The sequence below is a fragment of the Camponotus vicinus genome, unplaced genomic scaffold (genome assembly GCF_025532165.1).
Source record: "Camponotus vicinus isolate PSW18456_S1 unplaced genomic scaffold, iyCamVici1.0 SCAF_1, whole genome shotgun sequence".
NCBI classification, from domain to species: Eukaryota; Metazoa; Arthropoda; class Insecta; order Hymenoptera; family Formicidae; genus Camponotus; species Camponotus vicinus.
Genome location: NW_028141945.1, coordinates 8,851,067 through 8,868,161, shown reverse-complemented (window position 1 = coordinate 8,868,161; position 17,095 = coordinate 8,851,067). Strand labels below are relative to the sequence as shown.

Here is a 17,095-nt window from a genome sequence, read left to right as displayed (position 1 = left end):
CAGAACAAATCAGAATAAATTATTTATAAAATAAAAACAATCAGAATAAATATTATTTATAAAATGAAAACAATCATTCAAAAATTAAAAGATATTGGGAAAAACAGATTAATGCTATTTAAAAAAGTATAAATCTTTATATTATTTTTTTTGTATATTACACAATCAATTTTATAAATCATATTACATCAATTTAATAAAACTTTTTCATACGTATATGAAAAATGTCATATGTATATATATATAATAACGGAATATAGGCACTCTTGAAATCTCTGTTATCTCAATATGATAATATAGAAAGTTGGTAATTCAGTAGTCGATAATTTAGTGTTCGTCTATAGCAATATGGTTATGCAAAACATGGTTCATAGTTTGTATTATTTATATTGCTGGAGCTGTGCATGCTGTGCACACAAAAACTGTTTTCGGATTCTCGGTCTTTCGAGAAATCTTCGGACAGTGAATATTTTGGAAAAACGTATTCGAAAAACAGTACACAAAAATGTCAAAAAATTCGGATATTAATGTGGATGCGGTAAGTTTATTAATAATAAATATTGTTTGATTCTCTTGATAAATCTTTTATGAAAAACATTTTATTATATCTCATATATTATTCTAATTGATGTGCATGTCTATGAAGGTGTTTTATAATATTTCAATAATAAAACATTTTTTCATTATAAAAAATATTACATATTAATTATTAAGATTTTTCATTGTAATAAACTAAATAAAGGGAAACTATAAAAAAAATTATTTAATTTACACATTACAGATGAGATCAATAGCCTTAGCTACCCCACCAGATTCTCCAAAAAAACCTGTAAAATCCACTGCAGTGGTAAAATATTCTGCGGTTCAAACACCAGCGACATATGCTCAATTACAGTGTAATACGGATTTGAATCTTCCACCCAGTAACTGGCTCAGCAGTTCAGCAGAAAGTTATGGTCTGCAGAATGTTTGGTCTCAAAGTACAGGATTCTCCAGTTTTCGCATGGCACACATGTTTCCCGATTGTGTTGGCGAAGTGGATGTAGTATCGGATGCAGAAAATATAAAGAAATTACTTAAACTTCCTTATAATCGTGGTGTGATTTCAATGATGGTACATCGCATTGAAAATACATTGCTATTGGATGACTTTGATATACACAAGTACCTACTAAGACAGGCTGAGAGTGATTGGGAATGGTTGAAAAAATTCTTTTATGAACATATTTTTCAAAATCTGGGCGACAAGGAAAAACGCTTTTTCCACAAGGCATATAGTAGAAATAGTTTACAACAGAGAAATTTAGTGTCCAAGTTTCTCTATCATTCTATAGTACTTGCGGATAACGACAAACAGAATGAGAAACCACAGTTACCTGTGGAAACATTAGAACCATGTTTACCTGAACCAACACAAGAAGAAAAAGTACCTGATCCAAATTATAATCACAATTTCGCAAGAAATGTCGTGTGGACATTTGAAAATATACAGATGCTTATTGGAACGGACATGCCAATATTTGGTGGTCAGACGCATCCATGTATAAGTCTACGATTAAGAGATATGTCAAAACCAATCAATGTTTTAACAGGAATAGACTACTGGTTAGATAATTTAATGTGTAATGTTCCAGAAGTAGTAATGTGTTACCATTTAGATGGTATTGTACAGAAATATGAATTGATAAAGACAGAGGATCTTCCAAACTTGGATGACTCCAAGTTTAGTGCTAAATTAATTAGAGATGTAGCGCAAAATATCTTGAGTTTCCTAAAAAATAATGCTACAAAGGCTGGTCATACCTATTGGTTATTCAAGGGTAAATATTAAGCTTAAAGTATACATGTAAATTTGTAATCTTTGCTTTGGCTTTTGAATATTCTATTACATACAATATTTTTTTAGGTGAAGACGACGATGTTGTGAAGCTATATGATTTGACATCACTGTGCAGTGACGTTTCAGAAGAGAAAGGACAAAATCCTTTCACCGTACCTGTTGCAATGTTGTTGTACAGAGTAGCTCGTAACATGAAGTATTCCTCTGATTATCATCGCCATCAAGGAACAATTAGAATGCTGTTGAAAAATTGTATTCAATTATTAGCCAAAGAAAAATATCCGCAAATCGTTACATCCGCGCATTTTATGCTTTCGGATTTGTATATACCATCAGACACCGATCCCGCCAGCCCAGGATTATCGGATCAAAGCGATGAGGAAGACGCTCATAGCGAATGTAGCATGAATAACGAAAAGGAGAAAGTAGAAGAAGAGAAAATTTGCGCAGCAATCAAATCTTTGACTCTAGCTAACAGTAAGTAAATCTTTAATCTAGGTATCTTTAATCTCCTGTTCTTTTAAAATTTTTGTATAAATTATCATTGATTATTTTTGCAGTAAAGGAACAAACGGAACGCGAGCAACCAAAATATAAAGCCCCACCGATTTCTGGTACAATAGAAGAAAGATGTTTATTTGGATTAGAACACGTTACTCATGGACTCGATTGTCTTCGATATTTTCCGATTGAGGACAACACCGACGAAGAACAAAAGAAAGCGGAAGAACACGAAAAAGAGAAACGGAAATATGAGGAAATGCATCCTAATGTAGCGAAACCTTTTCAGGCGATTCCTATGCCTTACACACCGTTAAATAAACAAGATACGAGTGTTATGTCGAAAAAAAATTTGGAAAATCATAGTCCTGCGCATAAAAAGAGAAATAAACAAAAAAAGAAGAAAAATGTTACGAAAGAAGTAGCGAGTGAAAATGCTTTATTGTGTAAACCTAAGGCGGAAACAATACCCACATGGCAAGCCCCGAAAAAGAGCGATAATATTTGCTGGAGCGCTCATTTGAAAACTTTGTTATACGAAAAAGCATCATTAATATTTGCCGTACTTGCCGAGAATGAATATGTAAATAAAAATTACGGCGCTTCTCTGAGATATATGTTGAAAGTATTGTATTGTCAGAAAATATTGGAAATTTTCTGCGGCGTGAGAAACGACAAATCAATCAGTTATCTATTAGGTCGGGCGGGAGACTGTTGCTTTATGATAGTGCAAGATTGGAACAATGTGGAGAAGCATAGAAAGGATTACGATATAAAAAATGAAATGGAAGAGAAAATAGTCGAAGAATTGTTTAGTATGGAAGACTTAGATATGAGTAAATATCGAAATGGCAATATTATATAATAAGGGTAATATAAATAATTGTTATTGAAGTGCATATTTTATTACAGACGGTGCTGAATTACTGCCGAAGGAACTTGAAAACTTAGAATCTACCTTACTTTCTTCGTATAAATGTTATGACAAGGCTTTGTCATTAGAACTCATGGATGTGGATAGAAGAAACTTGTTGAGACGAATAGGGAATATTCATAACGAATTGGGTGTTCTTTATATGAATCAGGCAGGATGTGCGTATAATTTTCACGTATAATTTTAATAAAGAATAGCAAATACGTCGTTCATTAATCGAAGAACCATAATTCTTTATAGCTCGATTTCAACAAGGCACTCAAACAAACAACTCGTCGAATACGGACGTAACCGAGCTTCTAACACGTTCATCAACTCACTTAGAATCCGGCATTACGGCCTTTCATGAAGTCCATGATGAAACGAATCTGGCGCTTTTGCATTCAAACACAGGACGGCTCATGCGACTCTGCGCGCACATACACGACAAACAGACTGTACAAGAGCGTCACTTTTATAACAAGGCTCTCGCGAGTTATCAGAAGGCTCTACAAGTTCTGGGCGATAGAAAAACAAATTCGACAATATGGGACAATGTGATGTGGGACTTATCGACAACGTTATTCACGATGGCTTCATTATTACAAGATTATCCTATTGAGGAATATAAAGTGCAGTAACATTTTTCCTGTCGAAACTGAATAAGAAATTGAATAATGAATTTATAGATAGATGAATTAATAAATTATTCTTATTACAGACTGAGGAAGAGAGGGAAGTGGTCGATACTCTTCAGAAGGCACTCAAGCATTGCGATGTGGATACTCCCGGACCGCGACAACCAGTTTATCAATTCCGCGCTGCAACTATTCAGCATCGATTAGCTTCGTTTTACCATAACATGTATAGGAAATTCGACTCGGATGCGGATAATAACAAGAAAAGAACTACCTTACAATTATCTAAATTATACTACGAGAAAGCGGCCAAATTGCAACTCTCATTGGAACAAACTACGGAATATTTGACGGTACAAATGGAAAGAGTCGCTCTGGCGGAATATCAAGCACGTAGTATGTCATTCTTCTCTGGAAACTATTATTTTTTCTGTCATTTAATTTTCGTATTACATGATTTTACATAGATTTAATCTTTTCAGACGGTACAACCTTCAATAGCAAGCTAAAAGCGTATCAAAACGGCTTGGCTTTAATTTTACAATGTATACCTATCATGGAAATATTGTATGAACGAAATAACGCGACGAAAGAAAAGCTAGAAGAAACGATCGATAATAAAATAGAAAATGATAGCGCGGAATGTAAGAAAATGACTCAAGAACAAAAACCGGTGGACGAGAATCCATTGGATGAGAATCAAGTAGAGGAGAATCTCATTAATCTGCTAGAACAGAGATTACAATTTCTCCTACGATCGTTAAATCAACTGTTTTTCAAAAGTCCCGTGTACAATAAAAAAGAGTATGTTGTTCTTAAATTTATTATGCGGTTTCTCAAAGATTAAGTGAAGATTTTTAAGTTTTGATAAAACATATTTTAACTTATTATATAGTATATAGCATATTATATAGCATTTAGCATATTTTTAACACTTTTTTTCAATTAAATTTCAGGAACCAGACGCTTGGAAATCTGTACAAGCAATGCTATGCACGAACTTTGCGACCAGATACGATATCTGGAATAACTTTCATAAAACACATGAGAGAGCTTTTACGAGAACTCGACAGTATGCTAAAACATACAAATTCTTAATCATTATGTAAATAATGATCATGTACACACAATTAACGGTTTTAAAATAATGTAATTAACAGAATCCCGATCTCGGTGCCATTTTCCCACTCCAAGTGTATGCTAGCGGCCGGCCGCCGCGCCGTACTGTCTTTCGCGACGCTTGGCCGCTAGTATGCGCTTGTAGTAATCTAATGTCCAGTGATTTAAGCAAAGAGAGCACCGTCGCGTAGAATACTATAAAATAATATAGAAATATATGATTATATATATAATAAAATATATATGGTTATATAATAAAAACTGTATATGCATATACATATACATATACATATATATATATATATATATATATATATATATATATATATATATATATATATATACAGGGTGATTCTGAACAAACGTTTGTCTTTAAAATATCAAATTCTTGAATGAATTCGAAGACGATTTTTGCTCTTGCAAAATTTTGCCCGGAGCTTAGTTTTTAAACTATAAAGGAAAATAGTTAACTACTTACGGAACGAGTACAAGAGGTAGGCAGGGACGGCGCGATATAGGCGATTACGTGGGGCGCTCGCCGCAATCAGCTGATTGCTATACGCGATGACTGTAACAATCAATGTGTGTGTGTATGTGTGTGCGTACACATTCTCACACACACACTGATCACCCCACGTAATCGCCTATATCACGCCGTCCCTGCCTACCTCTTGTACTCGTTCCGTAAGTAGTTAACTATTTTCCTTTATAGTATAAAAACTAAGCTTCGGGCAAAATTTTGCAAGAGGAAAAATCGTCTTAGAATTCATTCAAGAATTTGATATTTTAAAGACAAACGTTTGTTCAGAATCACCCTGTATATATATATATATATATATATATATATATATATATATATATAAATTATACAGGGTGATTCAGAACTCATGGTACAAACTTTAAGGGGTGGTAGAGCACACTCTAACAATCATTTTTTGTATAGGAATGTATGAGCGCAAGTGACGCGTTGAGGCACAAACACAGGAAATAGACATGAAAGAAAAGATAAATTGTTTACTTACAGCGTCGTTGACATGTGCTTTTTTATAGCAATGTACTTCTTATGGGGACATCTGAAGACCCTCGTTTATGAGAATCCAGTTGACTCTGTTGAGGACCTCGTCGCTCGAATATCCGTTGCGGCTGCACATGTGCGAGAAATACCTGGCATCTTTGAAATTGTACGCCAATCACTCCATCGACGCTGCCAAGCATGTATTACTGTTAGTGGACGCAATTTTGAGCAATTATTGTAAACATTGCTATAAAAAAGCACTTGTCAACGACGCTGTAAGTAAACAATTTATCTTTTCTTTCATGTCTATTGCCTGTGTTTGTGCCTCAACACGTCACTTGCGCCCATACATTCCTATACAAAAAATGATTGTTAGAGTGTGCTCTACCACCCCTTAAAGTTTGTACCATGAGTTCTGAATCACCCTGTATATACTTTATTATATAATCCATGTATATTTTATTATATATATAATCATATATTTCTATATTATATATATATATATATAATATAGAAATATATGATTATATATATAATAAAATATATACGGATTATACGGAAAAATAAATAAATAAATATATATATATATATATATATATATATATATATATATATATATTTATTTATTTATTTTTTAATTTTTTTTTTGTATTCTATGCCCTCTTTGGTACATTAGATCTAATGCATGACATAGACGATATTGCTTTTTGCGGACTGGAAAACGAATCCGGACTCTGATAATTAAATGTGATGTACACATAGTATTTCATGCATTTCTTTAATCTTTCAATATAAAAGATTGCGTGTATATATATATATATACATATGTATAAAAGAGTTATGATGTTAATTGCTATGCATTGTTATGCAATAAAATAACTGAACGCGCATCTTTTTTATTTTATTAATATACGGCTATCTCGAGAAACATTTTTACTCTAATGTGTTTACTATAATATGTAAATAAAATGTATATTTTTAAACTAAAAAGAAGAATAAAAAAATTATTTCTCTCAAAGTATGTATTATATTGCATATCACTTTATACCTTAAAGATCATAATCATATTCGCGGACCAAATTCTCAATGAGATATTAGATTCTCTCTCAATAGTCCTGTCGCTCTTATCAAGTCTAATTAGTACCCTGCTTTTGGTGAGGGTCTTATCTGGCGACGGGTAGATGTCGACGTGACACTTTAATTAAAATAGAAGCAAGATCGGAGGGCAAAGTTGTGAGGTCTAAATCCACCGTCAAGATCGGTGTTTCATATGTGTGTTCTTTTCTCCATGTCTCCGGTCGTCGGAAAGACGGATGGTGTGGCACAAGAGTTTGAATGAGTCTCCACACTCGGTGCGCGGCTTGTACATAAGTTTTTGATATAAACGAGAGCGCGAGAAGGTGTTCTCGCTTGATTCGGTCGAGCGAAAACTCGATAAAAAACTCATTTGTTAGAGAATCTGAGATGAGAACTGAATTGTGTGTACATACGTGTGTGCTGCACGGTCGAAGTCGAAGACTAAAGGAAGCGAGCCCTGCGGCAAATCACTGACTGCTGCACGCTTCATTGTACGTATATCAAAAACGTCGACAAGAGTTTCCTATAAGATGAGATTTCTTTTTCGTTAGAGATTCAATATCAAAGATTGAAAAGTCTCTTTAAAAAAAACCACAGAATATCACAGAAAATTCGTGTCTAATATATATATATATATATATATATATATATATATATATATATATATATATATAATTTCATGTAATATTTACATACACTTATGTAATTCTTTGTCTAATTTGTCCAATTTGTTTAATGTGCGTATTTATTTAATAACGCAAATAGCGAAATAATCGAGTATATTGTATAAGATATCAGGAAATGTAATAATAATATGTAATGAGAGAAGAAGCAAAATGGAATACAAACAACTTCTGTTCAGTTCTAAAAAATTGACACTGCAAGCAAATTTTCTCCTTGACGTGATAATAATAAGCTTCATTGTTTTGATATGGACAAACGTACAGAACTTAACAAAAGATTTTCAAAAAGAAAATAGAAGCTACGTCGTAATATTATTCATTAAAGTTCTTCTTTTCCACGTTTATATTAATTATTAATATATAATTACAATATAATATACATAATTGATATTCTTAATTTGTAGAATGATATAAATATATATTATATATATAAGATATTATATTATATTATAAGATATATATATTATAAGAGACGTAACAATAGGTAGAAGGATGAAACACTTTCTTAATGTCAATTTTACTTGAATGCAAAAAATACATCTTGCACGCTTTTAAAATTTCGATTCAATGAATCATGCGATGACGAATTTTATAATTTTGCAATTTCTTTCTTCTTATTAAGATTCTATCGGCCCCAAATCCGAACAGAGAGTCCCGCCACAGGATATTCCGTATACTCGACGACATGCATATCCAAATGATACATACCGCGAATTGTTACGATAGGCAAGGGCAATCGCGACGCTTTGCTTGATTAATTTTAACGAAGGTAGCAACCAATCCATCGCGCGTCGACGGCGACGATGTCGAGGCCGATCGAAGATCGATGAACTACGAGCGGCTACGTCCGTTCGGGGTCCACCGAGAGATATAACAATTCTAGCTGTCAGTCGCATCCCTCACGCCCGAATGGATTCGACTTCCCTCCCCCGGAAAAGGGAGAATCGGACACCAGCGGAGAGCGTATGTCAAAGACAAAACAAAAGGAGCAAGCGGAAAAGGGTCGGTCAATTTGCTGTCTCCTTCCTGCTTTCATTTCCCGCCCGATCCTGGTTACGTATCCCGCGGACGTTCGTACGGTTTGACCTTCCATAGTGGCGGACACTCGCCGATAGGGACGGTTTTACAGAGAGTGGTCCCTTAGGACCTCGATCGTTGAATGGCATCTAAATCGTCCTATGAATTTATAATTTTCTCCATTCATTTTTTAAAGTTTATGATAATTGTCTCCCAAGGGGAGTATTAATTTAAAAATCAAATGTCCGCTTTTTTGCCGGAGATAATAATCAAATAACAATAAAAATACTTGTTTAGAATTGAAGAATAATCAGATTAAATTAGGACAAGAGGAGAAATATAAATATTTCTTTCGCGCTTGGAATTTTACTTATTAATTTTAAATTCTGAATATTTATCGCTGATCCTCCCGCACAGGATACAATCTTTTTCGATATATTATCGCGACATTGCGATTTCGACATCGACGTTGCGGTTAAATATCTGCCAACCCCGAGGACACGACCCACCTAAATCCGTCACTTTTAATGAAACGTACTTGACGGGGGGTGACAGGTATCCCGGAAATGTACACCGTAGAAAGAATTCAGATATCGCGATTTATTAAAAGATACACTTGTCAAGAGTGAAAAGGATCGACATATCTGATCGATATGTCATCATTAGCTTTCCACAACGAACGTTTGCGATAACTCCCTTTGCCGTTCTCTTTCGTAATAAAGATTTTCGAAATTTAGCAGAAAGACTTTAGGAAAGTATAAACTCTCTATATCTTTATGAAAAGTCATTTTTATCGCGAATTATTTCGCGCATTATTCTCGATCTTCATCCCGAAATCTTATCTGCGGGAAAGTTCCCCTCAATTCGCGGATGAAATCGTGCTCTTTCAGAAGGAATAGCTTTTTTTTCCCCCTTAAGAACACCAACGGTTCGAGGTATCGTGTAACCGCGGTTAGTCCGAGGACGGATCTTCCCCATTTGTCCCCGACGTCGCGTTCGTTATTTGTTCTATCTTCTTGGCGGAGGGACCTTCCTTTTCTCCTCGCACGAAGCCGTCGCCCGCAGCCGCCGCCGCAAATATTAATCCGCGAAGAAATTCGCCGCGAAGCGCCGACCATGTCCTTTCTCTCCTCTTCCTTCATCCTTTGTTCGCTCGCTTCGTGAGCGTTTATTCTCCTACCCTCTCCTGGATTGAACACACGCAATTTATGGCCCTGGTACCTTATCTTCTGCACACTTTCGGGTAAAACGGTAAACACAGGCGTAAATAGATGAGGGTGCACCCAGAGCGTTCAGGATTTAATCCTCTTTATCTGGTCTATTTTTATTTTTAAATGCTATAAGGATATTGCTCATATTACACTTATATAAATTTTCCGATTTTTCCTTTCACATGTTTAATATTTTATAAATTTTTGAATCAAAAAATTATATTAAATCACATATATAACATTTATTTATCTTAGACATATTAAATATGCGTAGAAAACAAATAGCAATAGTGTTAATTGTTTCAGATGAGAGGAACAAGCTAAAACTCTCATACGAGTATAATTAAAATTATTTTATAGATATTATATTATATATCATATTATATTATATTTTAATTCTGAATATAATTCAACGAAAATTCTTCCATAGATTCTTTTGCATGACGTCATCGGTTAGCAAAGTTTCAGTTGATTTAATGGAATTCCACGATACTATCGATGATGCTGAATGACGCACCGGAAGAAATAGTCTGGCAGAGTTGAAAGGTTTCGCCGACAAGAGTAGAATTGCGTGGAATTTTGCGAGAGGGTCTCCGTATTCACGTCTCGTCCTTATCCGACGCGACTCTTATCTGCTCATATCAATTAGGTTCTCCGGCGGCGGTCTCTCTCTGGTTCGCCGTCCGCCGCATTCCTCTCGAGTCCTTTCATCGCCGCCTTTTTGCCCGTTTTTCGCCCGCCGGCCATTCCGACCATTTGCCCTTCGACCTTCGAGCTATCGGCTCGTTTCCGGACGATTGGTTTTTCTAAGAGAGAATATTTTCGGCGAGCCTGGCGTTCCATCCACAGACGCGGCCGGCACGCGACCATCCTCGCGCGATCACGTTTACGACGTTGCCTCCCGGCACTTTCTACACGAATCGTCTTTTCGTCTCTGACGCGAGCCTCGGTGTTCAGTAAATCGTGAAATATGGGCCTCGACAAGGTTTTTTGTAGATACTATTCAGAACGCGATGCAAGAATTTTTGGCGCGGGATAGAGATATTCTAAGATGTCTGCTGTTAGAATTATTGATATTCTTTTGACGTTGAAAAGGATAACACAAGATGACAAGGTTTTTTAATAAGTGCGAAAAATTTTAAGAGATGATTCTTTGTCGAAAATTAAGGGGCATTTTTCATATAAACGTATACTTCTCTCCCTGTGGAGTTCCACTCCTTCAAAAATGGGAGTAAAAATTAGGTTTTCATTTTTTCCTCAAATTTGGAACAAGTTAAAGAAATGAAATTAGGTGGATATTTTCTACTAGTAAAAAAGTTATTTATTAATATTTTTTTCAGCCTCTCGTATTGTTATAAGAGGATGAAACTAGCAACCTCTATTCAATTTTTATTAAAACTTTTTAATGGGCCGGAAATGATCATCTAAAAATATGCATTAAAAAGTTTGATTTATTTACAAACTTTTTTATTTCTTTTATTTTTTTCTTTAAAATCAGTAGTTTTCAAGAAAAAAAATAAAATACGTTATCATGCATAGCACGATGCTAAATAGCATAGGTTTCGAATTACGAGAAGTTAAATTTTAAAATAAAAATAAAATTAGAGTAAATGTTGGGAAAATTGGAACAAAAACAAAATGATAATAAAAATCTAAAAACCTAATTTTTACTCCTATTTTTGGAGAAGTGTAATTCCACAAGGAGGGATGTAGGAGTATATGTTTATATGAAAAACCCCCCTTAATTTTCGACAAAGAATCATTTCCTAAAATTTTTCGCACTTATTAAGAAACACCCTATATATAGAATTTCTGATTTATTTCAAAATGATTGAAACCAGGACAATTTCATCGATGAAAATTCTATCTAAAATGAAAGTTTTTCGTCAGAGGAACAATTCTATATTTTTCTAAATGACAAGATACTTCATTCTTATATACATATTTCTTATATACATATTTAATCCAAATGCTCTACATTTCTCCTGTCGATCAGAGAGACAAAATAGCATTGTCCTAGAGAGAGGGTAAAGAATAATTAAAAACTTTAAGTAAATAATCGAAGGCCGCGATATCTTCCGGCGATTTTGAAATTTAAAATTCTCATCCATATTTTCTCGCTCGCGAATAATCATCGCGAATATGTCGTCTTCATTCCGATGCGGGACGCAGGTCGGTAACATCGTCGACGATAATCCTCACGTACGGCGCGTCCGTTCGTCGCAAAGTTTGGATGGTATCGGGTGATGAATTATAGCCGCGACTAGCCCGGATTATTCTATTACGGGCACGCCATAAGACGGCCGAGGTGTTGTAACGCGACGTAACGTGGATTTTAAACGGCACGTTTCGCACCGCGAACACGTGCGGTTACGTCGACTTGGCACACAATCTCCTTGCAATTCGGGGATACTGCATCCACCCGACCACCCCCGCACCCGCTTCGTGAAATATTGGTTGGTGAACTTCGCCGGTGGGTCGCGCGAGCGACTGCAAACCTGGCAAAGAGAAAGAACGGCAGGTCAAAAAGTGGAAAGGGAGAGGGGGAGGGAAGAGGTGGCGAAAGTTTCGTATGCGTGTCGAAAATTTGAATAAACAGATGGTACGTGCCCGGTTTAAAAATGATCTCATTTCGCGAGGGAAGGTGAAGGAGGAGAGGGATTATGATTACGCGAGCCTCGGTAAAATTCTCGCGAACATCTGTGTCACATCTCTAATCTCCGTAATTGCACCGATATCGACAGAATCCCGCAAATTTTCTCTCGCGAAACAGTGAATTTATATCGCGATTGTATTTCGAAAGGGAGGAGATATTTTCCTCGTCGAAAATGGAATGATTAAAATTTGACGCGACATATTTTCTAGCGACTTCCAAAAGAATCTGTTTTTTAAAACGATTTTTCCCTGAAATGAACTAAAAACTAAACTATTAAAGTTCCAAAGCAATTATAATTCTTGATAATGTTATGAAGAACGAATTATTTCCATCTAATATGAAGCTTGCATTTTTTTTCGCCAAAAATGGGATCGAAATATGCATTGCAAGAATTCAAAGAGTGACGAACGCAACAAGTAACGATACGTTACCGTAAAATCGTGCCATAGTGTGGGAAAAAAAATCCAAACGTATTTATCGTTCGGCGGAAACGCTTTTTTGATTTATACGACGTACGTCAAACGCGACCGCGCGCAGCACGAAATTTTTCTCTACGTTTTGCGAAGATTTATCCACTGCGTGCTCCGACAAACGGGACGATAAGTTCTTCTACACCGTTTCTCAGACATGACAATGACGAATAATACTTGCGAAAATCACGGCTTACAATATTAAGCAAAAGCAATGATAGCCACTTATTGTATCACGAATAATGCATTTTTGGTGACTTTTGACGCGAAACAACGTAAATTAAGAAATTTATCAAACATTTCATTGGAAAATCTAATTAAAACTTTTTTACTTATGTCTTTACATTTTATCTCTCTCTTGTTTTATTATCTATATATTTAGAATTTAGATTCTTTTGATGTAACACGGTGATTACTTCATCTTGCGATACATAGATATCCAGCAAAGGATCTTTTGCACACATAAACGCAATTGTTGCCTTTTTCTCTGTTTCCTCTCTCGCACAATAAATTCTTATGCCACGCGTCTGCGGTCGTAAAATTTTGTGTACGTTTTACTGCGCCGGTATACCATGTTACAGAACGTGGTTCTAGGTAACCGAGAGGGATCAACAATTGAAGGGGAAAACAAGTTATTATGTTGTTCAGCCCATGTACTTTTACGTGATATAATATGTGGTCTTTTAGAAAATTCTCGTGTCACATAAAACCAAACTTTTCGAAAAAAAATATCCTTTTCGGAAAATCTTAATTTCGACGAAATTCAAGTTTCTTGAGAATCGGCCAATTACGGAGGATAGCTTCATTCGCTGTTAGATAACTATTACATAGAGAACGGCTATATTCTACAGGAAATCGAGGACTCTATTTCTCGCGAAAAGCGTAGTCCTGCTGCAATTCTCATTACACATTTACCGCTGAACGTGGTCGTCTATTTCGCACCGGACATTCGCGTTAAATAAATAACGAGGACCATCGAAATTAGACGGCCACGAGAGCCGTCGAGAGAGTATACGAGTCTGAACGACGTGATTAGATGAACGTATATTTATGGTCTGAGTTTTCCAATTTTCTCCTCTCTTCTTTACTCACGCGATAAATTGATAAATATTATTATATATATTTAATGTGATACTTATATAAATATATATAATGACATTTATATCATATCATTTATATAAACGTCGACTTCAAGTCTTAATCTCGAGATTTGAACGCATATTCAGCTGAAGATTGCACCCGGAATAATGCGAATTTATCTTCCGGCTATTAAAGAGCATTAATTAATAATATTTTGTGTTACGATGCGCTCGATATAACGCTTTATTGGCAAAAGCAGGGTCGCATTCTACAACACGAGCATTGTCGAAGAGCCAGCGGGGTGTCCCTCTCGTGCCCCTGCAATCGCAAGTTCTAATTTCGGCCCCCATAACGACTGGCCGGCCAATGTGAAATTCAAACGGATTAATTAATAACGCGACGCGCGCCATTCCTGCATTTTCCATTTCCTCTCACGTTCTTCGCGTTTCGATTCAACTGTTCACGTTATCGAACCGTTTATCCTGTAGCTCTCGCGCGGATTTTCCCAGGATATGCTAAATATCGATAAATACCGCGTGATAAAATCCTGTCGCTCGTCGGTGTTTTAATATTCGACAGGCGACGCGCAAATTTAGCGCGAGGGATGAAGGGTACTAATTAACGCTCTAATTGGCAGGTTGCCGGCCTGCTGTTAAAAATATTAAGATGATGAGAAATGATTGAGAAATTTTCTAGAATATATTATACGAGAATTTAAAAAAAAATGATACTTTTCTTATGCATTTCGATACTTTGCCATATCTAAAGAAATGATATTATGTTTGTAATGAACCAAATATTTACTCGTGAATAATTAATACTCAGCTATGATTATACTGAAACATTTACACATATGTATAACTTTGCTAATAAAATAGTTTGATTATAATACATATTAAATTGACGGGAGGAAATAATTATAATTACGCTATTGTGAGACATTCCGTCGACGAGATCGAATAATGCCGCTAAAAACGGATAAAATTCAATTAAATTTTCAAGAAAAAAAGAATCCAATTCGCAACTCTTTATCATTCTTTTCATCCGCTGTGGCATTACCGATGCAGCGACGCGCTAGTTTCCGTCGACGAAACAAATGCGCTTCAATTTATGATTCAATTCTCGAAGAATCCCAAACGCCCCACTTACCCCCAGCGGGTTTTGCACGCGCTAGAACGCCGATTGAAATAGAATCGACGAATCTGTTAAAAATTATAGAAAGACGGTTCTCTCTCCTCATATTTTAATACTATTTTGTCTCACTGAAAATACCGATAATATTGGAAACAGTACAAATATGACATATGACACGTTTATACAAAGCATTTCAAAGGATGCATTAGATGTCCTTTTAAGTTGAGTGTATTGCACTTTTTTAATCGTTAAAAAAATATTCTTTGTTCTTGATAATGTCTTTTAACGTTATACAGTTGCTCATTGACTGCATCTGTGTCTAATCAATGTGCGCATGTAATTAAAAAGAGTATCAAATAGATTGTCTTGTTTGGAGTTTATATCTTTCGAGATTCATTATTCTTATATAATTTAATTTAATTAAATTGTCTTTGAATTTCTGTGAGATACGTTGATTATTTCACATAATAAGAAATAATAAGAGTATGCTTCGAAATCCATACAATAATTCATCGTTGAATATAATTGGAGAAATTATACATGAAAATGTTACCCTTGTTCGATGTCTCTATTATTTAATTTTTTCACGACTACATCGATATTTTAATATCTACTAGAATCGTTTTGAAAATTGCGGATCCATCTCAGCTTGCGGCGTTTGTCTGCATCTACCGCGTCTTACTGTCTGCCCACCACCGTCTGCGTTTCCTCACCGTCTACTCCTACGAGCCTGTTTCACTTGCCCGTTCTACTTGCTCCTCGCGTGACGACGGAATTAAGCCATTCGTTTCGTTTCCAAAGCAATCCAACTGGCAGCGAGGAAATCTTCGCCTTGCCGAGGATCAGAATTGCGCTCGCTTTAATTACATTAAAAATTCCTAAATCTTAATCAAGAATCTCTCTTCACGAGTCGCACCAAATTTGAAACGACCAAAGAAAATATAACAATTTTGCGATGTGCATTTCGTTCTTAAAGATCAAAGATTTTCGATAAAAGTGTATGACAATTTTTTCATAGCATAATTTCTTTTCATTCGTTTCCGATCAAATTCGTTTGTTACGATATCTTTGTCGCTTGATTGCACTTTAACGATACATTTCAACTGAATGGGTGGTTTCGTTAGCCTTTATTCGATCGCGTTGCATTATAAATGAGGTCATTTTCGATTTTTTTATTATTCCAAATGACTATAAGTTTTAAAAACATTATAAAGAATATTATTAATATCTGCAATAGAATTATTACATATAAAAACTTAAAAATAAAATTTTAGAAAGCACCAGATTGCCTATTACTAGTTTATGATGTCACGATATATTAGGAATTAAAAATGAAAAGCTGTTTATAAATACTATTTCGTGTCAGAGTGTATAAAAAATCCTTCTAAAATATTCGTGTGTGTTCTAAAAGGAGAGAAATATGAAAAATTTGTATAAAACAAGTTTAACGCGATTCTAATGAAATCATCGATTGTATTTTTTATTGCAAAGATTATTTTAACGTATTATAAAAATTATATAACATATTTCCAAAATATTAATTAATTAAATTTTTTAAATTTTATTATATTACACGAATAATTTATATGTATGTGTACAATATATTGACGTGATATTAAAAGCGACTAAAGTGACTTTGTTCGAATTTTTAATTAATTACTGATTAATATATGTGCATGAAATATTACCTTCTATAACGTATTCAACATTTATATTATTTAAATTTTATAAAAAGTATATA

General features: G+C 34.9%; 1 protein-coding gene across 1 annotated transcript; it reads left to right on the top strand.

The window, feature by feature from the left end:
* Nucleotides 1-348: 348 nt before the first annotated feature.
* Nucleotides 349-6,501, top strand: LOC145972327 (erythroid differentiation-related factor 1). The gene is made up of 9 exons (XM_083100872.1): nt 349-538; nt 782-1,820; nt 1,907-2,317; nt 2,401-3,177; nt 3,254-3,433; nt 3,516-3,886; nt 3,976-4,288; nt 4,375-4,696; nt 4,849-6,501. Exons 1-9 carry the CDS (start codon nt 506-508, stop codon nt 4,988-4,990), a joined length of 3,588 nt encoding a protein of 1,195 aa, XP_082956998.1. The 5' UTR covers nt 349-505; the 3' UTR covers nt 4,991-6,501.
* Nucleotides 6,502-17,095: the final 10,594 nt, after the last annotated feature.